Source organism: Postia placenta, assembly GCF_002117355.1.
Source record: "Postia placenta MAD-698-R-SB12 unplaced genomic scaffold POSPLAscaffold_17, whole genome shotgun sequence".
Lineage (NCBI taxonomy): Eukaryota > Fungi > Basidiomycota > Agaricomycetes > Polyporales > Adustoporiaceae > Rhodonia > Rhodonia placenta.
Genome location: NW_020169848.1, coordinates 332,163 through 353,624, shown reverse-complemented (window position 1 = coordinate 353,624; position 21,462 = coordinate 332,163). Strand labels below are relative to the sequence as shown.

The following is a 21,462-nucleotide window of genomic DNA, read 5'->3' as shown; positions in this document are numbered from 1 at the left end:
TGGTGGCGTGGTCTGCGCTCCGAGGGCTCGATGTCATGTCTATGTCAGCCTCTTGCGCTACGCTAGCGCGCGCGAAGGTGACGAAGAGATCGTACCTTCTTGTGAGCCGTGAACAAGCATCAGGCCTTGCGTCGGCGACAACGTCATCACTGCCCTTCTCAACGACTACACGGATACATGTCGCTTACATGCGGCCATTGGGCTTTTTATAAGTTCCTCGCACGACGTGTCCCAGTCGCACCGTGCAGCATGCAGACTGACGCGATTAGTGACCCACTTGTGGCAATCACCCAGAGCTACGCTTGTGCATCAGTTCCCTTCTTATGTGCTATTAAAAGCACCTCACGCTCCCCTCCAACACCACCGTCAGTCCGCTACCTGGCATTTCATTCTGCATAGGCAACCTAAAAATCATCATCTCGGCGTCGGAGCTGACAGACATTGAATGGGCGACCAGCTACATCATCCCGTCCTACAGATCGCAGACAACATCAATTGCCTCGAACGGTCCGAACGCGGTCACTTTCGAATGAAAGTAGTCAGACTACGTCTATTTGGCATGTATGAGTGCGTACCCACTATATGCTGCCCATCCACTTTCCTGACACTAGTCTCTTCTCCCTTTGGTACTCAATCTCAGCCGAGATCGTCGTAAGTAGTTTCATTTGATTTTATCATCCACGTACTCGATTGATACCTCGGCTGTTAGTCGTAGGCCTCGCGCAACTTGTGTGAAAGCGGTGTGCCTCACGGACCTTGTTCACTATGGACCTCTAGCAGAACGTGCATGCTGTGTACCTGGAAACCAAGCCCACAGATGGACTTTGTATCCGATATGTATAAAGGATCCGGGAGGTTCTAAGCACACCGAGCATCGCGCATAGAAACACAATAGTCGTCCAGGTCCAGACAAAGCGAGGTAAAGGTCTTCTGCAACGACCGAACAACTATATCCATCGTCGTTCACAAGTGGTTACGCTACTAATCCCAGCGACTTCTGGATTTGCCTTGTCGGTCACTGCTAGCCACAACTTGTCGTCCCCCGACGTTTATGTTTGTGCAAGTTTGGCCTGCGATGAAATTATGGGGTCGTTGCTTTGTTCCAAAGGCCAGAGCTAACTTTGTGATGATCCTAGCTCTAGGAGCCACCGGCTGGTCGGTTTCGAGATATGTATGAAAATAATTGATTACAAAAGGAATCAAAGCACGAGGGTCTAGACGACACGGTCCCGAGCGACAGTAAGGTGCCAACATATCCACATTACGTCTTGCCTTCGCGCCGCCTGACCATCGGGTTCAACTTGTCCACCTATCAACCCCATCGAACACGCCCTCCTGTGCGATGAGCTAGTCTCCGGGAAGATGGTCTATCCGGTACAGATATCATTGCCGTGCCTGACGTGAGTGGAACGCCACTGTGACGCTTGCACGAATACCCGTTGACGAGCGAACGATGAAAGGAGCTAATTTAAGGCCCAGGCGCACTAGTGGCTCGGCTGCAAGCGGCGCTTTGGCAGACCTGTGTAGAGCATGGCAACGGGCGAGGCCAAAGCGGTGTCGCCACGGGGGGTGACTCTTTGTTCGCGTGGGCAACTATGTGGCACGGTGGTGGCGCAAAGCGACTCGGATATGAAAACCGCCCATTTGTGCCGAGCCACTCGTGGATGGGCCAATCGATATATAAGCACGCTGCAGTGACTGTCCTCCAGCTCACCAACCCAACCCACCGCTCTGTTTCGACGAGTACTCCTGTGCGCCCTTTCGTCTGCTTTTGTCTCTGTTCCCAACAAGGTATGCTCGTGCCTTTGGCGTAGCACTCCTTTAGGTGCTCTGACACTCATGGTCGCGCTGACCTTCCTCTTCTCATATAGTCACCTTTGTCAAGAACAATATGTCGCTGACGAGCAGTTTTCCCCGCTACTCCTACGTGATAGGTAGTAGGCTGGATTTCACGCTCGACACGCTCCAAGATTTGATATCGTTCTGCGACACCATGCTACACATCGACCCGGGGCGCTTGCGTGTACTCCATCTGTCTGATCGACTCTGCGACAACTTGGCATGCAGAGACAATCAGCCATGGTTGGGGTTGTGGAGCTCTAGGTTGTCTCTCGCCAACAATCTGCAAGAGCTTCGGCTCTGGGTAATAGCAACAAACTACTTCAGGAGGAGTCATCCATCTTCACTATGATCACGCAGTGTCGAAACCTCAAAACTCTAAAACTCTACGAGGGAGGCAACGTGACGATCGCGATGTTCCCCGAGATGCTCAGCCAGCTTACCACAATCGTCCACAGTACTGATCGAAAGTATTCTTTGAGGGGTGGATATGATTATGGACGGTTCTTCCAATGCACTGCCACCCAGGCTCTCGAAACCCTCGTTCTGGACTCCTTGGAGTGCCACGACGATACTTTCGTCCCCAACCGGTGTTTTACTTCGCTGAAAAAACTGTCGATCAGCCACAGCACAGTGTCAGTGGCCTCTCTCGTCGCCGCATTTCCTCTCCTCGAAAATGTGACTCTAGAAGAAGTTACGTGTTACCCCGCGTTTTCGGGGGGTTGGCTCTCTTTGCAACGTCTTGACATCGATGTAATGTGCCTGCAAAAGTTCGCTATCACATCTCGTGTGACCCATCTGGTTATCATGCGGAGTGCGGTCGCTGAACACTCTCAAGGGTACAAAAAAACGAAGCCCATATCACAAGTTATACAGAACACGCAGCCCGTCAAGCTCACCTTCTCTGCAACGTTCTCTATGAGAGAACCAGACCGGCACTTCTGGAACACACTGCTGGACAGCATGTCAAGCGTCCGAACTTTAGAGTTATGCTTCGAGGCTGTTCTGGCCAACGACTATCAGGGTATGGAGCATTGGATGGTGAGCAGGAATTTACATTCTTCGTTTTACGTACTCCTGACGCCACGGCAGAATTTCATCCTGCCTCGCCTACTCAAATGGTCCCAGGTAGATACGCTTGAAATCAAAGTAGAAACTTGGGCCCGTATTTTGGAGCCCTCTACACCTACCATCAACGCGCCCCCGCATGTCGACGGCAACGTTTTCACAGGATTCCGCAACTACTGCCGCAGTCTGGATGCGCATCTTGCCACGATCATTTGCCCACTCCGTCACAGCCGCCTCCAGTGGATCTCCGTGCAGGTGTCTGAAGGTGAGTGTCTAAATGACGGTTTAATCACGTCTGCGTTCGTGCAGAGGTGGCAGGTTGTGTGGTTCCCAGACGGCCGACGCAACCTGCGGTCAGTATCTCAGCAAGGGTAGCGCGACGTCAAAGGTGAGTTGTCTACAACTCGACTCTCTGTCAAACTGAGAGTTGTTCTCATGGTTCCAAAGCTATGCCTCACGAAATGTAGAGGTGGTTATCTAGATCAATGATCGGTGTAGTTTCAGTGTGAATCCATGTACGCATTGTTCTCGAATGAATGCCAGAGCACGGAATCTCTCACAAGGAGTAAATTGTGCGTCTTCGTACTCCCAGTAAAGGCATCATGTCGGAGATAGCCGCGTGAATGCAAGTATGTAGAAGTCGTGGATTTGAAAGTGCTACACGAAACACGACTCAGCGCGATCCAGTCGCCAGCAGGGTCTGAGAAACCTGAATATGAGGTTACAATTCAGATGCACGAATATGCGATGTTCAAAAGAAAGGTCCAAAGTGCAGCGATGGCTGTACTTGCTTACTCATTCGTCTCATGGTCCTCGTGAATTGAGTATGCCACACCTCAGCCCAGGTCAATCATAGTATGTGGTCAACGACATCACACTCAGCTCATACACATGGCCTCGCAAGGAAATGATCGAGACTTTACGGTGGTCATATACAGCTTGCACCATGGAAGCTGCAGTCATCCAGTCCTGAACATGTACCGCTGTCTCCCCAAGGGACAAGGGACAGGAAGGGACCCATATCAGACATATCTGGTCATCTATTATTACATCAATCTGCAGGGAATGAGCTTGCGGTTCTGCGCGATGCAGTCGATAATAAGGTCTGAACGGAACAACTCCAGGGGAGCCCGCTCTTCAATTCAACCGTAAGCACGACGGGAGACGTGTCATGTATACTTTGTACGATTGTAGCCAGTTTCCTTCCCAAAGGCATTGCCTTGCTCTCGGCGTCGGTTGTGGCATCCAGATCGAGGTGGTACATTGGACACTTGATTGGACACGTAACGATGTCGGCTACTTTTGCCTTCGCCAGGTCCAGCGACTACCAGCAAACATAGCTTACTGGCTTATTGAAAATGTCGCGGAGGAACTGCCGAACGTTGGGGAAGAAGCGGACGAATTGACATAGAGGCAGATGAGCCAACCATATCTCCAGACGGCGTATGTACCTGTGGTATGTAAAGGCGCCCACGAATCCATCAGAATGGGGGCATCCTCCACTTCAACCTCAGTCTCGAGTTGCAGATCCTCTGCTTGGAAGCCCTCTATCAGAAGCGATGTCACGTTGGCTAACGCAGCACTGGTGAGTATAGGACCCCAGCCGACTGTGTATATGTCCTGATATGTCTCGAAAGTCGGGGTGAAAAATCAATCCAATGTGCGTTGGTCGACATTGTAGGAGAGGGAAAAGGCCACCATAAGAAGGTCCTTTACCGCGTAATGTCAGTGAGGTGAGTTCACGAAACCTGGTGACGACCTGTCCGAGCGGCTCATGCATCCAGAGCAATTCCTCGAAGTTCTCAAGGCAGAGATGCTTCAGAGATGGCGCCTCCATCAAGAGCAACCCGAGGAGCTCGATACCGTACGGCCATCTGGGGTTATGACCACTTTTCCAGAAGCCATTGGTTGTAGGATCATACTCTAAGGTGAATCTTCCCAGTAGATTGAGCCTGACGCGGTTGTTGAGCGTGTAGGCACAGAATCCGCTCATCTGGCGCTCGTTCTGGATAGAACGTCCTCATGGGCCCTGCGGTACGCGATAGCGCGAAGGTGCCTGCATGTGCGTGAAAGTTGGTGCGCTTCCTTGGACGGAAGGAGAGCAATGATCAGGAGGAGGGGTGTCAGGGTTCAAGGTGCGCAAAAGCGGTATAGTTCGCGGATCAACACTTGACCAATCTCGGCTTGTGCCAAGGGGGATGTCCCGGCTAGGCCTGTTCATTCGGGTTAGTGTGCAGAGAGTCAAATAGCCATATAGCTTGTATACGCACCTGTGAGTATGTTGGAGCACTGCAATCGGTGCAGCGTCCGGCCCGGCCGCGTTCCTATACCCGTATGTTATTTACTTGTCCCGTACGTACCTTTCCGTCGCCCTGTTCCGCCGTTCCTAGCATGCGCTAGCGAGCGCCGATTACTATAGCCTATCAGTAGCACATTTACTTGTACCTGATTCGAGGACTCACATATACTGCGCCGTTCGCGCTGACACCCTCAGTCTTGCTCCCTTGCACGAGCGTGAACTGAGGGTGAGTTCGTTGTCTGTTTCCGATACGCATACCGTAGCTTACAAGGACTTCCGTAGCCGTCGTCTTGTGCTGTTTAGGTATGAGAATACATCAGTCTTGCTCCCTTGCACGAGCGTGAACTGAGGCCGTCGTCTTGTGCTGTTTAGCCCGACGACGACACGCTCGTACCATCCCTGTTGTTGCTACAGAGTAGTTCTGAGCAAGAGATGAATGCAGATGTATGCTGAAGTCCTTCGACCTTCAAGCTCGGCGTAGGTTGGAATTATCTATCCTCTCAGGAGACTACTTCGATCATCGATGAGGCTGCGCATCTAGCACCAGTGGCCGCAGCCGCCAGTAAGACTCGAGCGACTGGTCACTGTTTATCTCCTCCCGCCTTCCTCATATACATTTGTTAGCTCAGGGCAGAATGAAAAAGAGGTGTATCACATCGATGTTCAGTCTCGACTTTGTCTGCTATGTACAGGATGGCCAACAATAATAGACTTCCCCTCGCAGATTATATTCTGGTGGAATGTGGGGGAGAAGCTAACGGCAGGAGTTGGCTGTGGTGCAGCAGTCTAGCTTCATGATGAATGGTCAGATTGAGGAAGCTGGCACGATGTCATGGGGCACTGGCACAGAGTTCGTCGCTGTCAGTTGTTGATCCCAGAAGCCGAGAGTGACGTGTAGACCTTGACAAACGGGCGAATATTGAGACAGGGCACATCCCCAAGTGCCGAGCGTCGCTATGCTCCATGCCGCCTACCTGCAATTTTTGCAAGGGAGGTCTATCGCTTTGTCTTTGCTATAACTACAACCGTGTCATAACTTCACGGCCGCGGCTTGTTTCTTTTTTACTGTATCTGGTGGTCTTCGCATCTTTGCTTCACAGAACCTGGCACTGACCAGAGGTCAGTCGGCACAACTCTCCTCTTAACAGCCAAGTATTGTTTCAGGTTGGCACAAGCGATGTTTGTGGGACACAAAGGGTGAGTCGCTTTCACCACCGACTCCACCAACTCTCTCAACATACTATCCATTATTCACGATGACTGAAAGTGATGCCCGCTGAGACATACGCTCCAGACACCCTCGACGATGACCCCACTTCCAAGCCTGCAACACGAGTTTCTGACAACGAGCAGGACAAATGCCTAATCTTCAAGCCCAGGAAGGAAGGGCTACTAATCGATGGGTAGAACCTAAACCCGATATCAGCTTTTGCTTAGATCCCACTGTGTCCAGACATACAGGTAGCTCTTCTGCGGCTGATAGCAGAGACTGAGTGCAAGCACGACGCGAGACATCGTGAACATTCTTCAACTGCCGCAAGATCTCTGTGGTCGTCGGGCGTTTTCGCCAATCTTGGTCCCAACATCGCTCCATCAGCTTCCATATGACATCGGAGTGTCGGCGATACGGCTTCGGGTCTGTTCGCTGTGGTCGATGACCAGAAATGACCTTGTAAATGATCCGATGTTCGCTCTCTTTCCCCCACGGGACATAGCCAGCCATAACCTGCACGATCGCGATACAGGAGCATTTAATGTTGTCACATAAGGATCAACTTACCTCGAACATGACCATTGCCAGAGCGTACACATCAGTCTGCTTGGTTGGCCAGGCATGCTTGCGTGCATAACTCTCAGGGTCGAATAGCTCTGGTGCCATCATGTAGCATGTACCCATCCCTGAGAGCCCCATAGCGCTTGCATCGACGAGCACCATTAGCCGCGAGAGACCGAAGTCAGTGAGGCATGCGCGTTTATCGTCTGTGATCAGAATGTTAGACTGTTCGTGGCTATTGGTCAGTGCGTCAATCCTTTGCCGTGGTTTGTGATGCAAAACGTACACATTTGAGGTCGCCGTGTACCAAACCATAGCTATGCATGTACTTCAATCCCGAAGCAACGTCTACCAGCTGCTAGCCGTGAGCCATACGTCCGCATACTGCTGCAAATGCCGGTACGTACCAGACCGATCCAATCCACATCAGGAGTGTCGTGAATGTAGCTTGGCACATTCCCATTCTCCATCCATGGAGACAACATAGAGAACGAGTCTAAGGAGGCCCCCACGAGCTTATTAATGTTTGGATGGTGCAGGAATTTCCAGCACAGAATCTCGCGTGAGAAGTCCTGTGCATGCAATTATTTGCGATCAACGAGATGGGTACATTGTACGGCGGTGACATACCCGAATTATACGCTTATCGTGTCTCTCGCTCTCTGAGATACGCAGCTTCTTCAAAGCCAGCTTCTTTGTGCCGTCACGAGCAAGGAAGACGTCTGCGAATCCACCGTAATACAGAGGATTTTCGTCGACCACTAATTGTTCAGGGAGTTCTATCCGAGTATAAGCGAAGAATTGTGGGTTGGTTCCCAGAAACATGATGATGTCATCAATCTGGAGGCGCTTGCCGGGAGAGCGATCCAGTCTCGTGAACGCACACTTGTGAAGAATGGGATCAATCGGGATTAATTCAGTAGATGCTAAGTGGCGTATCAACTCGCCTCAGCAGCGTCAATAAGCCCTTCAACGATGATGCTCCTGTTCATGCCGTTCTGCCTGTGTTCTTCTTCCCATTTGCAAATAACCGGTAAAATAGCCTCGACGATGTCCCTCGTGTGTGCGCGCGGCGAAAACAGCTAAGTAGCGTCATTTTCGAGGATACGAGGACGATCGTATCCACTGCTTACCCCCACATCCGTACACAACTTCAGAAACCCCTCTACCTGCTCGTCGCATTGCAGCCAATGAAAGTTCCTGGTTAGTTTTCTGACTTCTGATACAGCGTCTTGCAGCGGGCCAGGAGGAATCACAATCAGGGCTTGTGCCATCGTTTCTAGGATAGCTTGCGTAGAGCCCGGGCGCTGATCGGGACCGCCGGGCAGAGCGGATACCCCACCTAGCTGGTTCGGTGGGCGCATGATGGTGTTCACTTGCTTCACTAACGCTTGAAGCCGCTCAAAGCTCATCGTGTAGACTTAATACTGGCGGAAGGGAGGATATACAGTTGCTATGAGCAGATTGTCGGTAGCGAAAGCTCAGCGCTGGCTCGGAGTATGTATTAACGGAGTTCAGCGACACGCAACTTTATAACCCACCTGCAGGATGTCTGTTAAATGGAACCCAGATACGATAGCTTGTGAAAGAGCGAGCACACCTAACACGCGTGCAGGGTCCGAACCATGTCGAAGTTCAGCTTCTTGCTGTTCTTCCTGGCCTAGGCCATCAACTTCTGAGCAGCCAAATCAGTCAGAAATCAAATCAAAACCCATTTGGGATGCATTTTCCAGCTATATACAGACGCACGAGTATATGACCCAGTCCCGGCAAGATTCAAAGGGCTCTGCATATAAGTCACCTCGTGTATCTCTTCGAGCCAGTGAGCAACGCACATGCTACGCCGTTGCACAAGATACCACACCCACTAAATATAAAATGTATATCGCACATTCGGGCGACCTCTGTGGAGTCCCCGGACCTAGGATCAACCCGTTAATGTTAGATCTATTTCCACGACCCCATCACCTACCCCGGTGCCCGCCCACATCGACGGTGTGCCCTTCACATTACCCGCTGACCACAACCTCTTTCAGTACAAGTGGACTTCATTCGGCCACTCCGTTCTGTCCTCTACAAGCTAGCTTTCCTAACTGAAGAAGTCGATATTGTTAAAGGCTTGAATGAGCACAGCGTCACGCACGAGCTAACACACAGTTCCGTGTGCGTTGAGTAGGCAATACGGAATCAAAATGCTGTGAAGGGTATCCGGGGAAGTTCCAGACGGAGATGAAAGTCGAACACTTACCATGATGGGAGGCATTGTCTGAGTGCGGATAGCTGTTCAAAGCCTGAGTGTCGCTGCTATTTCGATGACACGTAGCGAATCACGATGTGGGATGCCATGTTGAAGACAGATAGCACTGGAATGTACGAATCATGTACCGTACAAGACTTTGCTCACCCGGGGTGGATGAAGTACTTACTATGAAGCGCGCGCCCACACATGATCTGAGAGCACGCGCCATCAAATCGTGCAGTATGCACAGCGACAAAGACCTGCATGGTCTTCTATTTTTTGTGTGACTACGTGCGAGCACGCAGCCTGCTGATTATACCTGTACATCGCGACGCAGCAATGTCGGAGACATGAGCAACATGGTTGTCGCTGTAGACAATCTACCTCAGTAGATAAGAGCCAAGGTTCATACACTAATCCTTCTTGAACGTGGCGAGAAGGTAAATCTCAGAAAACTGAGATCCAGATATTATGGCACCTCTGCCAGTCTATTACAGGTACGAGAGATGTCAGGGACGAGGATGTACATAGTATGCAACACGGATCCTGAGAGCAAAAGCAAGCAACTGGGATACGGAAATGCGAAGTGCAAATGAGTAATGACGGTATCGGTGTCCAATGAAAATGAGGACAGTCTACTGATACAGATGTACAGACAGATATGAATGAGAGCGGCCCGCGGCACCGAAGGCCCAATATAACGATGTCGGCCTCCAAGTAAGGAGGTCGCGGAGGATAAGAGTTCACTTAGTAGTCAAGGAAGGCCATTTCACTCAGCCGCCGGCTCTCCTCGTCCTGGATGCGTCCCGCTTCCACGAGGATGCTCCCGCGATCGTGCATAGTCGGGCTGAGCGCCTGGCGCGGACGCAGGCCGACACCCACAGTCGACTTGCGCTGTGACGAGTTCACACTCGGATCCTGCGAGGTGTTCCGGCGGAGGGCAGACGGGAAGGACGAGGGCGGGGCAGGCATGGGAGGCGGCGACGTCGATGAGGGGGATAGCGGCGATGGCTCCACAGAAGACTTCGGTCGCTGTGAGCGGATGGAGAGCGAAGACAATGTGCCCGCAAGGCTTCGCCGTAGGTTCTGCATGGAGTTCGAGGCCCGTGGGTTCCTGAATGGAGGCGGGGCCTGAGCGTGCGCATATAGTCAGCTTTCTAGCCACGGGCAGCGCCGTACGATGAACTCACATCAAGACTGCCAGTATTCCGCGTCGGCAACCCCAAATTGAGCGACTTCCTGTGCTCGGAGTCGGTCTTGCTGCCGCCCCGCGGGCGCGGCCTCGGCGTCACAGCAGCAGCAGCGAGCAGCTCCCGCATCTTCTGCGCCTCCCCCGCCATCTTCATCCCAAACTCGACGTTCACATACTCCCGCTGCACGCCGTCCTCCTCCTCCGAGTCGCCCACCGGGCTCTCCGCGAGCGCCCGCGCGCCGTCGCCATCGCCGTCCTCGAGCACGCGCGGGGGCACGCCCGCCGCGCCGCTCTGCGCGCCATGCCCGTGCGCCGAGCGGCGCCCCGCCCCGTGCGAGAACGTCGTCGGCGTCGCGGGCAGCGCGGACTCGGACGGCGTCGACGAGCCGTTCGTGCGCGTCGGCGAGAGCGCGGGCAGCCGGCTCGCGCGCGAGCCGCTCTCCGGCGTCGTGTTGGGGTTCGCGCCGCGGCCGCGCGCAGGCACGGGTGCGGACGCGGACGCGGGCTTGAGGCCGTCGCCCGCCGGCATCTCGCTCGACGCGCGGGCGGAGCCGGGGCGCGACGCGGAGGTGACGACGATCGGCGCGGGCTTCTGGCGGCCCTTGATGGCGTAGGCGGACGGGGGCGACGTGCGCCCGGGGCCGTGCATGAGGAGCGGTGCGACGTCCTCGGCAGCAGCGGCTCCCCAAAGCGGATTTGGCCCCGCGTCGCTGCTCCGGCGCTTGTGGTGGTGGGCGTGGCTGTGGTTGCTGGTGGTGTGCTCGCCGCTGCTGCGCGGGCGCTCAGAGGACATCGAGCGGCGCGCGAGGCTCATGGAGGACTGCAGCCAGCGCGAGACGCGCTCGCCGACGTCGCTCGAGCGACGCTGGCCAGCACCCGCGGACTCTTCGCGCGATGAGCCTGTCTGTGGACGCGGACGGCGGGCGTGAGCGGCGGCCGGGTCAGCCCGCTCATCGGTGGTGGGAGGGAGCGGCTTCTCTCTTCTTCCGCCTTCGCCGATGATAAGCTTATCGACGCCGTCCGCTTTCCCTCGCGTCCCAGTGCCCGACGGCTTCGCCTGTGTCCCAGCCTTCGTCCCCGGGGTCTCAGCCTCTGCCCCGCGCCCCACATCTGGGTTCGCACTCGATACCGCTGCCGCCGGCGTCTGCACAAGAGATTGGGATCGGCTCTCACTCGCGCCCACAAGCGGATCTCGATCCGCCTCTGCGCGGTTCTTCGCCATCCACGCCTCCTTGATGCGCCGCGCCTCCGAGTCGGCGTCGGGCGTCTTGCACTTTGCGTCGTCGACGACGACGGCGAAGCGGCGGTCCAGCTCCTTCTCCTGCTCGCTGAGCGGCATCATGAACCCGTGCGCGTCGCGGAGATGCGTCGCGGAGGGCGAGCGCAGCCCGCGCGCGACGAGGGCAGCGTGCCGCTGCTCGGGCGAGGTGAACCCGTTCGGGAGCGGGGGCGGGGGCGCGCGGGGGACGGGGATGCGCAGCGTGGGCTTGCGCTTGGGAGCTACATGCGGCTGCGGCGCGTCGGGAGCATCGGGGCTCGGCGTGTGCCGTGGACGGCTGCGACTGCGGCTGCGGGTACGATGGGCGGGGGTGGGGGGCAGCGGGGTGGGGTGCGAGATGGTGAGCGTCGGCTGGGGCATGGGAGTGGGGGCATGCGGGCGGAGCTTGGTGGTGATACGCTTGAAGAGGCCGGGTGCAGGTGTCGGTTGGGAAGACGTGACGGGCGCAGGGGCATCTGTTGGCAGAGGGGGAAGGTCGTCATCTTTGGACCTATGTCGGGCATGAGCGCCGGCGCTTGGGGTGGTGATTAGCGGGTGAGTTGGGAGCGACGCGCTCGGGCGGTGTCTAGAACGAGGCGCGGTCGTCAGCGAGTGTCCGTACGACATCATAGCGAAAGGGGATTGAAGAGGATGGAGGGAGAGGAGGGAAACGGCGGGGCGTGCTACCTAACATGGCCCAGCATGGAGGGAGATTTGTCGGAATGGGGGACTGAGAACGTCTATAACGAATTGTGCAGATGTTGTGATAGAGTATCAGGGCCAAGACAGGCGCAGGAATAGCTGGGGAGACAGGGCAGCCTCGGGGCGTGATGGTCCCACGCAGACGCGAGGCTCGGGAGGTATTTGAAGAGAAGGGGTGGGACGACAGGCCGCGGTCAATAAAAACAAATGCATGGAACACTCACGGATCGTGCCCCTGTGTCGCTGAGCGGGGTCCATCGTCGCAGGCGGCATCGACTGGGACTGGCGCGCTGGGCTCGATCGCGATCGGGAGTGTGTATCCGCGCTCGCCGACGCCCACAACGCCACCATCCGCACTCCTATCCCCCGACCCTGGCGCCCTCTCGTTCTCAGCCTCATTATTCACCCTCTTCCGCGCAGCGTGGGCGGTTCCCGGCCCGTCGGGCTGCGTGCTTTCTTTCTGCAGTTCTATCGCCATATCGGTGTCGGCGTCGGCGTCGGCAGGTATCAGCCAGGCAGCAGAGCGGCGAGAAGACAAGACGAGGGCGAACGCGTGTGCAGAGTAGAGACAGTGTGGAGCGCGATATGAGATCGGACTCTGAAGGCAGGCTTCTCAGGTAACGAGGGTATATGACCTTGGCTGCGCTGTCGTAATATATCCCAGCTCTCCGTGCTCGCGCTGCCTGTCCGACAGACGAGCCCACGCGCGTGCGTACTCTCCGCACGATCCTCCGCCCAGACACTGGCAGCTGATGAAGTTCGCTTCTTACCCGCGCACCGATCGACACAAAATCCCCGATGCGCTGTGAGTACGTCTGTCGCGCCGTCACGATGTCTGAATGGGGGTTCCGGCGCAAAGGAGAGGAGAAGAGGGTCAGCCCACGCATCCCGCCGCAATTTATATATCCTGGACCGGTGCATATGTGTCAAGCCGTCAAGCGAGAGCGTCGAGAACCGCTGACCAGGAGCACCTGAGCGCGTTGTAGCCGTGCCATGCGTCCCCATCACGATCGTCTGGCTTCACCCGACCAGCGCGCCTACTTACCCCGGGGTCCCGCCGCATTCACTATAAGCAATAGCCACCTCGTGTGTACATTGGCCTCCCAGCTCATCTTGTACTCGTGAAAGAAAACCATTCTCCTCTATGTCTTCGAATCGGACGAGCAGGACCCGATCAGATCTAACATAGCAATAGCTGTAACCATTCTCACGGAACCTCCCCCGCCCGGCCGTTGTTTTCCCGGAGATGTATTTTCCAAGTTCCAGCCAGCGCGCGCAATTCGTCGACAGGATGCTGGACCTCCCAATGCTACCGGACTCGCAAGACCCCGGAACGCCACCATGCTCTCCATACATTTGCCCGTGCGAGCGTTCCCAGAGCTGTCCCGGCACAACGGAGAGGAGGTCCAGCCAGGCCTCTCGCAAGGGGAACAAGCACGCTATTTCGGGATCCTTGGCATCACGGCGACCAGCGAAACAAAGCGCCCGTCTCGTCTGTCTTCCCGCCACCGCGCCACCCGTCGCGACGCCTTCCTTTACAGGCAAGTATTTCCGTGATTCATCGCCCGTCTGTTGCGCTCGAGCTTGTCCATGTCCCGACTCTAATATATCCGGCCGCCTACGCTTACAAGCACCTCCTCAGCCATGCGAGCATCGCTGACAGCAGCCTCATCCGTTCACCCATAAGCCCGAGGCACCAAACGCGGTCACGAGTGCACGCATAGCCGCCAGGAGGGCAGGGCAGCGCAAATCCCGAACGCTACGGATGTGTCGGGCACGTCGCGCCTACGTCGTAAAGCCAAAGAAGGCCCGAGGCCGGTACCGAGCAGTAAGTGTTCATTAATGCCCATTACGCATACGCACCGCTCGAGGCGCTACAGCGTCTGCCTATTCGGAACAACAACGGGACAGGCGCAATTGAATGGTATAAGCGAGCGAGACGGATATTTGAGACCTGTCATCTGGTGTGTTCCATTCGGACAGTGGGACGCACTACGGCTGCTCAGGGTAGGGCGAAACAGGAGTCCAGGACATGCGCTTGCGACGGGCGCACCCTCTCCGAACCGAACCTAAAGACTGCGGCCGCCCACTTTGTCCCCCAGCAGGGATCTGTCGTTTGCCGCCTGGCGCTGCATGATCTGCGCCAAATCTCGCATGGGCGGGCGCTACAGTGTGGATCGCTGTCATCAGCGCTGTTTGCGCGGCGTGCCCTAGCGTCTCTCGGCGACAACGGGAATCGGCTGGAGGTCCGTGATTGTTTGGCGGAGCAATCAGTACCACCAGCCTCGTCGCCCCCTAAATCCACAAGAACGCCAGACCGCAGAGACGCGTCGCGCCAGTTGGATGGCCACCATTTGGATGAGAAGCTTCCCTATCCCCAGACTCATAAAACCGGCCATGCATAGTGTTCATGCACCCTGACCGTCGGTCCTCGAGAACCGTTGTTGAGGACAGACCAGTGGCCATTGAGGGCCAGCAGGCTGTCATACAGGACGTGTAGGTCTTACACGATCATGAGGTGATGATATAACAACTGGCCGGCTTTCAAGAATCCTTCAAGAGTCGGTCCCACGTCCAGAAAATCATCGGCACCACATTGTCGCCATCCTGAACAAGTTGTTCGCCGCTATACCGTTGTCCGAGTCGGCTGTCTTCACGCGACTCGTCAGCCTACTCAATCTGGAGAACATCTCCGAGCATGGTCCTTCTGACATCGTTGGCGCAATCTAATAGAATTACGATCGGTTTGTGACCGGCGCTAGCGGTAAGTGCATCCTGACCATGGATATGGACTTTTACGAAAATCTGATACGCGCTCTCACAGTTATCTCGATGTTGTTGTCGAGTCTACGTCTACCTAAGTATGGCAGGGAGCTCAACCTGCCTTCATTGCTCCAGCTAGCTATCCCCGCGCTTTATCAAACGAGTTCTGTTCCTGATATGGAAGCGTTAGGTACCAGCCCTCATGACAGTATGACTGGATTGGTTGCGGTCCTCGATGACCAAATACCACGCACGGTGAATGGTATCACCTCTACCAACCTGGATTTGCTCCTGCGCCTTGCGATGGTATCCACTAAAGTTTTAACGCAACAATCCGCAGAAACGGGAGCAAGCCTAGCTCAGCCGCGGTGCCTAATGACGGCTCGATCATCATATTTGTCGCAAAATATGTTGGGGCGCGGTAAAAGCGGAGTCTCCTGCTTCAACGTGAACGATGCCGAGAAATCAGTAAGTGTTCGCTAATGCACCGCTCGCAGCGGTCGGATAACGACTGTGGCTATTCCGTTACCGCTACTGGTCAGTCAGGACAACGACGGCATTGTTATAATTTAGTAACGTGATACCAAGTAATGCGACGGCGCGAAAACATTGTGGCGACCTAGTTTGCTCCCATCCCCACCTCTAGTGTGTATTTGTCGCCTGGCACTGCATGACCTGCGAAGCCAGTGTCAGGGCCGATTGAGCGGTCTGCCCTAGCATCTTTCAGCGACAACAGGACTAAGCTGGAGGAATGGGATCATTCGATGTGGCGTCTGTCTATCAGTGTCCCCCTCTCCAGGAACGCATGGAGACGTGTCGCGCCATACGGACGTCTGGATAGACTGTCCATATACGGGCATCGGCCTCTCAGGCTGCAGCGGTGGCTTGTCAGAGACCGCCAGAGAAGCATCCTTATCCCTCGATAGAAGAACGTTTAGCTCGAGACCCCGACACAGGAGGGCGATAGGATGGCTGAGAGAGGTGGTAGCGTGGGACGTCGAAACCAAGTGCATCTTGCAGTGATCCCAGTGTCTTGGGAAACACGGTGGCTCGCGAGTCGCCTGAAACCGCGCCGCATATTGCACGCGCCGGGCGCTAAGCCACGGTAGTCGAAAACCTTGACGTCGAACACGAATGTGTTGCCTTTTGCACGTGTACTGACGTTGCACGACCCACATAGCCTCTAGCGTAACGGCGCAAGCCCGTTCACATCATGTATTGTTCGTCCATCTATAGCTATTATTCTTGGAAGAGGCTGCCACCTGCTTCAATTGGTCTGTCGTGACAAGTGAGAGGCACAGGTTCCAGACTCCAGAGACAACCCTGCAGAAGCTCCGCAATGTTCTTCGAAGGTGGGGTGACGATAGTGAGCGGCCGTCCAGCTGCCGACTTGTCGAAGAGTACCATTGGTATTGACAGGACAGTCGTCTGCCTGCTCCCTCCCCAATTTTCTCTGCACATGAGGATATTCAATGGCGACTTGAGAAAGCCGTGCCAGTGGACGGGGCCCAGACACTCTCCGGTAGGAATACTCCGAACATTTTTCGAACGTGGGACGATGGCACCTTCTGATTGGCCAAAATGCAGTGTTCGGACGAAAAGAAGGTAATGAAAACACTCACCCTGCCGGTCGCTCTTTTCAGGTGCCAGGCGCTCCGCGTCATCGATAATCAAAGCTTGAGAAGGTCGAAGGGCTTCCGCGTCTATCTCTTGCTCATAACCCTTCAGGTGCGTATACACGCTATGTGGCTATTTGACTCCGTGCACGCTAACCCAAGTGAACAGGCCTAGCCAGGACAGCTCCCTTGCACAAGCTGAAGTTTGTTGAGTGTTATTCCGCGAATCATGCCGCTGTTGCGCTCACTGAACACTGACACCCTTCTCCTAATCATTGCTCTCCTTTCGTCCAAGGAAGCGCACCGACTTCTACACACATGCAGGCACCTTCGCGCTATCGCTTACCGCAGGGCTCATGAGGATGTTCGTATCCAGAATGGGGCACAGATTTGTCAGTTCTGTTCCTACACGCTCGACGATCCCGCCAAGCCCAAGCTACTATGAAGCTTTACCTTTGAGTATGATCATGCAGTCGATGGCTTCCGGTAAAGTCATGTTTACACCCTACGTTCGCAAGCTATCGAGCTCCTTACGATTGTCTTGAGGGGGGGCATCATGTCTGAAGCATCTCTGCATTGATGACTTCGAGGACTATCTCCGTGCGCATTGGCCCCTTGGAAAGGTCATCACCGGGTTCTGTGAACTCATCTCACTGAAAGTACACGGTATCGGTCCTTCCTATGTTAGCCTCTTTCCTAGATTGCAATGTCGACCAACGCACATTGAATTCACTTGTCGTCGTGATTTTGAATAGGGCGCCAAGTCGACTGGGGTCCTACCGTCACCAGTGCAGCGTTGGCCAACGTGACGTCGCTTCTATTCGAGGGCTTCCAAGCAGGTCTGAACCTCGAGACTGGAGTAGAGGATGCCCCGATTTTCGTAGATTCGTGGGCGCCTTTACCACTGGTACGCCGTCTGGAGATACTGTTGGCTCATCACCCTCTGCATCAATTCGTCTGCCTCTTCCCCAACGTCCGACAACTCCTCCTCCGCGAAGTCTACGACATCTTTAATAAACCAGTGAGCTACGTCTGCTGGCAGTCGTTGGACCTGGTGAAGGCCAAAGTAGCCGACGTCATTACGTGTCCAATCAAGTGTGCAGTGTACCACCTCGATCTGGATGACACAACCGACGCCGAGAGCAAGGCAATGGCCTTATAATTGACACTCGATGCCATCGTCCGAAGTATACACGACACGTCTCCCGTCATGCTTACGGTTGAACTGGAGGAGCGGGCTCCCCTGGAGTTCTGGAGAAACCTCACGAGAGAAACAAGGAACGTTAGATGCTTCACATTGATACTGAACGTACCGGTAGACTACTTGCATTTTGGATGGTACGAGCTTTCGCGTCTGGGAGACTACATGCACTCATAGTCGACATTGCAGAAGGAGGTCATGCCGATACTTGGGGCAAGCTTCAATATTGCGTGTCTGAAGTTCCACGTATGGCACAAGGCTCCAAGGCCTGTGGATAACATGCAGGCAGATTTTATTCAGGCAGATAGTATGCAGGCGGATGTCGATGTGGACAAATTCGACGCCATCATTGCCGAGACGTTGCCTGCAGGTGCAGCTCAGGCTTTTCACTCGATTTATTTCCTTTCCTATGGTGTAGCGGATCGGACCCACGCATGGTGGCATGTCACGGGAGATGGCGACGAACGCAGATCGGTCATCTTTTCAGCTGCTGAGATGCTGGAGCGCGTACGTGGGACGCCTTGTGCGGCAGATGTGAGTGGATTGTAGCTGCAAAGCACCGAGCGAGATCAGTTGCTTATGATGGTGGCTCCGTTCAGACCTTATGATCGAATGCACCGCACAGAACCGCAAGCTCATTCCATGCAAATCAATGTAATATTAGACGCCTCCGTACGTGTACAAATGTAGCTATGTCTGATATGAGTTTTTTCTTGAACCTTGGGGAAACAGCGGTACATGTGCCCTGGACTAAATGAACGTGGTGCTAGGCTCACGGAGATACGGCCCAAAGTTGGCATTGGTTGTATTCCGACCTGGAGACCTGCCATTTTTGCACGAACGCGGCTTTGCTCGTGCTCACGCCCAATTGATCACCTTCGTGAACCTCCACAGAGAGAGTTTGGAGCTTTCCGAGATGCCCAAATTCGGAGATGATGTTGCCAAGTTGCGGACCCAGCACCATGCACAAGTTGCGGAATGGTGTAAAAACCTCGTCGCCGACCTCAGGAGAAATACGTAGAGGTCCGTCCGGGGTATAGACCCATGTATTACGGGCCCAAGTGTGTACTTTGATCGTCAGCGTCTCGACTTGGGAGCCCAGAAGGAGAGGCAGGACCTCATTCTGCGGTGGTGTCAGCGGTGTGTAAAACGAAGAATATGAGATCCCTACTCACCATCCATGTCTTCATGTCCTGACATTCCGATTCGGAGGCCATAACAGCCTCGAAGCATATCTCCAGAGACCGGACGCTTGACATGCTGGCCACTAGTTTTCTCCATAATTGCTGCCGGACTTTAAAACTCGTCGAGAGTGAGAGCTCGGTGGGCCCGGTGTTCTTCACGGCTTGTGGAATCAGGTCGGTTTCCCTGATGTCGTCATCTTGCTCAGCTGCATCGCATCGCATTAAATCCAGGTGAAACACGCCGGATGCGATTGCAAACTGATCCAGGCCGATTGCATCGATGGAAAGACGGTGCAAAAAGGGCCAATTCCCCGAAAACGCGTCGCAGGATTGAACTTCTGTGAGAGTCAGATCGCGGAGGTGAGGATTTGCTTTGACAAGGTAGTCCACAGGCGCATAACTGTATCTGAGTGTGAGGGATTCCAGCGAATGACACCGCCAGCCCCCGATACGGAAGGGATGGTCGGAGTGCTCGAAACAGTCGAGGGCAAGGATCTTGAGATTCTGCATGGCAGCGCAACGGAAGAACTGTGAATAATCATAATGGTCGTCCATTGAATCAACCTGATGGACAACATGGACAAGTTGGCCTGTCATTTTGGGCAACATCGCGATCGTCAGGGGCCCTCCCGCGTGTAGTTCGAGAACTTTGAGGGACCGACAGTTTCTGATGGAAGTGGAAAGGGATGACGGCGCTAGAAGCAGGTTTTGACTATGACCCAGCCTAAGCTCTTGTAGATTGGAGGCGCCAGACAGAACCTTGGCGAAGTATACCAACCACTGATGATGGTCCTGGCGTGTCAACATTTCGCAGACCAGATCAGACAGACGGAGAACGCGCAAGTACGGCCCGCCGTTCTGTGGAATGTCCTGGAGGAACAATGCGAAATCTTGGGGCGTTTCGAGCGGCAATGCTACCCCACTCTCTGTCTTGTAGAAGTAGCGGGGGGAGCCAGTCGTCAACGACATCTTGTTGTTGATATTTGGACAAGGGAGACTATATGAGAACAGGAAGGTCAGCGCAAAAAGGAGTGGTGCTCCAGAGACATGAGCGTACCTTTCTTGAACAGAGACGAAAGGGCGCACAGTAGTACTCGTCAAAACAGAGCGGTGGGTTCGGTTGGTGAGCTGAAGGACAGTCACTGCAGCGTGCTTATATATCGATTGGCCCATCCACGAGTGGCTCGGCACAAATGGGCGGTTTTCATATCCGAGTCGCTTTGCGCCACCACCGTGCCACATAGTTGCCCACGCGAACAAAGAGTCACCCCCCGTGGCGACACCGCTTTGGCCTCGCCCGTTGCCATGCTCTACACAGGTCTGCCAAAGCGCCGCTTGCAGCCGAGCCACTAGTGCGCCTGGGCCCCAACTTAGCTCCTTTCATCGTTCGCTGTCAACGGGTATTCGTGCAAGCGTCACAGTAGCGTTCCACTCACGTCAGGCACGGCAATGATATCTGTACCGGATAGACCATCTACCCGGAGACTAGCTCATCGCACAGGAGGGCGTGTTCGGTGGGGTTGATAGGTGGACAAGCTGAACCCGATGGTCAGGCGGCGCGAAGGCAAGACGTAATGTGGATATGTTGGCACCTTACTGTCGCTCGGGCCTGTGTCGTCTAGAACCTCGTGCTTTAATTTCTTTTGTAATCAATGGTTTGCATACACATCTCGAAACTGACCAGCCGGTGGCTCCTAGAGCTAAGATCATCACAAACTAAGCTCTGGCCTTTGGAACGAAGCAACGACTCCATAATTTCATCCGTCCAGGGACGACAAGTTGTGGCTAGCATGCAAATCCAGAAGTCGCTGGGTTCAGGAACGTAACCACTTGTGAACGACGATGGATATAGTTGTTCGGTCGTTGCAGAAGACCTTTACCTCGCTTTGTCTGGACGTCTGGACGACTATTGTGTTTCTATGCGCGATGCTCGGTGTGCTTAGAACCTCCCGGATCCTTTATACATATCGGATACAAAGTCCATCTGTGGGCTTGGTTTCCAGGTACACAGCATGCACGTTCTGCTAGAGGTCCATAGTGAACAAGGTCCGTGAGGCACACCGCTTTCACACAAGTTGCGCGAGGCCTACGACTAACAGCCGAGGTATCAATCGAGTACGTGGATGATAAAATCAAATGAAACTACTTACGACGATCTCGGCTGAGATTGAGTACCAAAGGGAGAAGAGACTAGTGTCAGGAAAGTGGATGGGCAGCATATAGTGGGTACGCACTCATACATGCCAAATAGACGTAGTCTGACTACTTTCATTCGAAAGTGACCGCGTTCGGACCGTTCGAGGCAATTGATGTTGTCTGCGATCTGT

The 21,462-nt window shown here is 54.6% G+C and overlaps 5 protein-coding genes across 5 annotated transcripts; 2 read left to right on the top strand and 3 right to left on the bottom strand.

Moving 5' to 3' along the window:
• Window positions 1-2,187: 2,187 nt before the first annotated feature.
• Window positions 2,188-3,396, top strand: POSPLADRAFT_1156041 (hypothetical protein; the record flags this gene model as incomplete). Its single annotated transcript, XM_024487020.1, has 4 exons — window positions 2,188-2,880; window positions 2,932-3,172; window positions 3,217-3,260; window positions 3,355-3,396. The coding sequence occupies 4 exons, from the start codon at window positions 2,188-2,190 to the stop codon at window positions 3,394-3,396; spliced, it is 1,020 nt and encodes a 339-aa protein (XP_024334441.1).
• Window positions 3,397-3,958: 562 nt separating this feature from the next.
• Window positions 3,959-8,344, bottom strand: POSPLADRAFT_1155775 (hypothetical protein; the record flags this gene model as incomplete). Its single annotated transcript, XM_024486983.1, has 16 exons — window positions 3,959-4,231; window positions 4,253-4,358; window positions 4,382-4,514; window positions 4,624-4,841; window positions 5,174-5,196; window positions 5,268-5,303; window positions 5,370-5,396; window positions 5,522-5,605; window positions 6,273-6,315; window positions 6,448-6,530; window positions 6,666-6,932; window positions 6,987-7,186; window positions 7,267-7,297; window positions 7,388-7,552; window positions 7,611-7,865; window positions 8,114-8,344. 16 exons carry the CDS (start codon window positions 8,342-8,344, stop codon window positions 3,959-3,961), a joined length of 2,175 nt encoding a protein of 724 aa, XP_024334440.1.
• Window positions 8,345-9,717: 1,373 nt separating this feature from the next.
• POSPLADRAFT_1041584 (hypothetical protein) lies at window positions 9,718-10,442 on the bottom strand. Its single transcript, XM_024477936.1, has 2 exons — window positions 10,410-10,442; window positions 9,718-10,350 (listed from the first exon to the last, which is right to left on the bottom strand). Exon 2 carries the CDS (start codon window positions 10,189-10,191, stop codon window positions 9,967-9,969), a length of 225 nt encoding a protein of 74 aa, XP_024334439.1. The 5' UTR covers window positions 10,192-10,350; window positions 10,410-10,442; the 3' UTR covers window positions 9,718-9,966.
• A 3,694-nt stretch (window positions 10,443-14,136) lies between these two features.
• On the top strand, window positions 14,137-16,060 carry POSPLADRAFT_1049874 (hypothetical protein; the record flags this gene model as incomplete). The annotated part of the gene is made up of 7 exons (XM_024479862.1): window positions 14,137-14,199; window positions 14,252-14,335; window positions 14,393-14,621; window positions 14,777-14,867; window positions 15,134-15,135; window positions 15,196-15,602; window positions 15,818-16,060. The coding sequence occupies 7 exons, from the start codon at window positions 14,137-14,139 to the stop codon at window positions 16,058-16,060; spliced, it is 1,119 nt and encodes a 372-aa protein (XP_024334438.1).
• Window positions 16,061-18,723: 2,663 nt separating this feature from the next.
• Window positions 18,724-20,377, bottom strand: POSPLADRAFT_1155702 (hypothetical protein; the record flags this gene model as incomplete). Its single annotated transcript, XM_024486973.1, has 3 exons — window positions 18,724-19,074; window positions 19,127-20,132; window positions 20,193-20,377. 3 exons carry the CDS (start codon window positions 20,375-20,377, stop codon window positions 18,724-18,726), a joined length of 1,542 nt encoding a protein of 513 aa, XP_024334437.1.
• Between the last annotated feature and the right edge of the window lie 1,085 nt (window positions 20,378-21,462).

Bases quoted from the DNA above. Each gene is read 5' to 3' on its own strand.
- POSPLADRAFT_1041584 (XM_024477936.1), bottom strand. From the start codon at position 10,191: ATGCCTGCCCCGCCCTCGTCCTTCCCGTCTGCCCTCCGCCGGAACACC.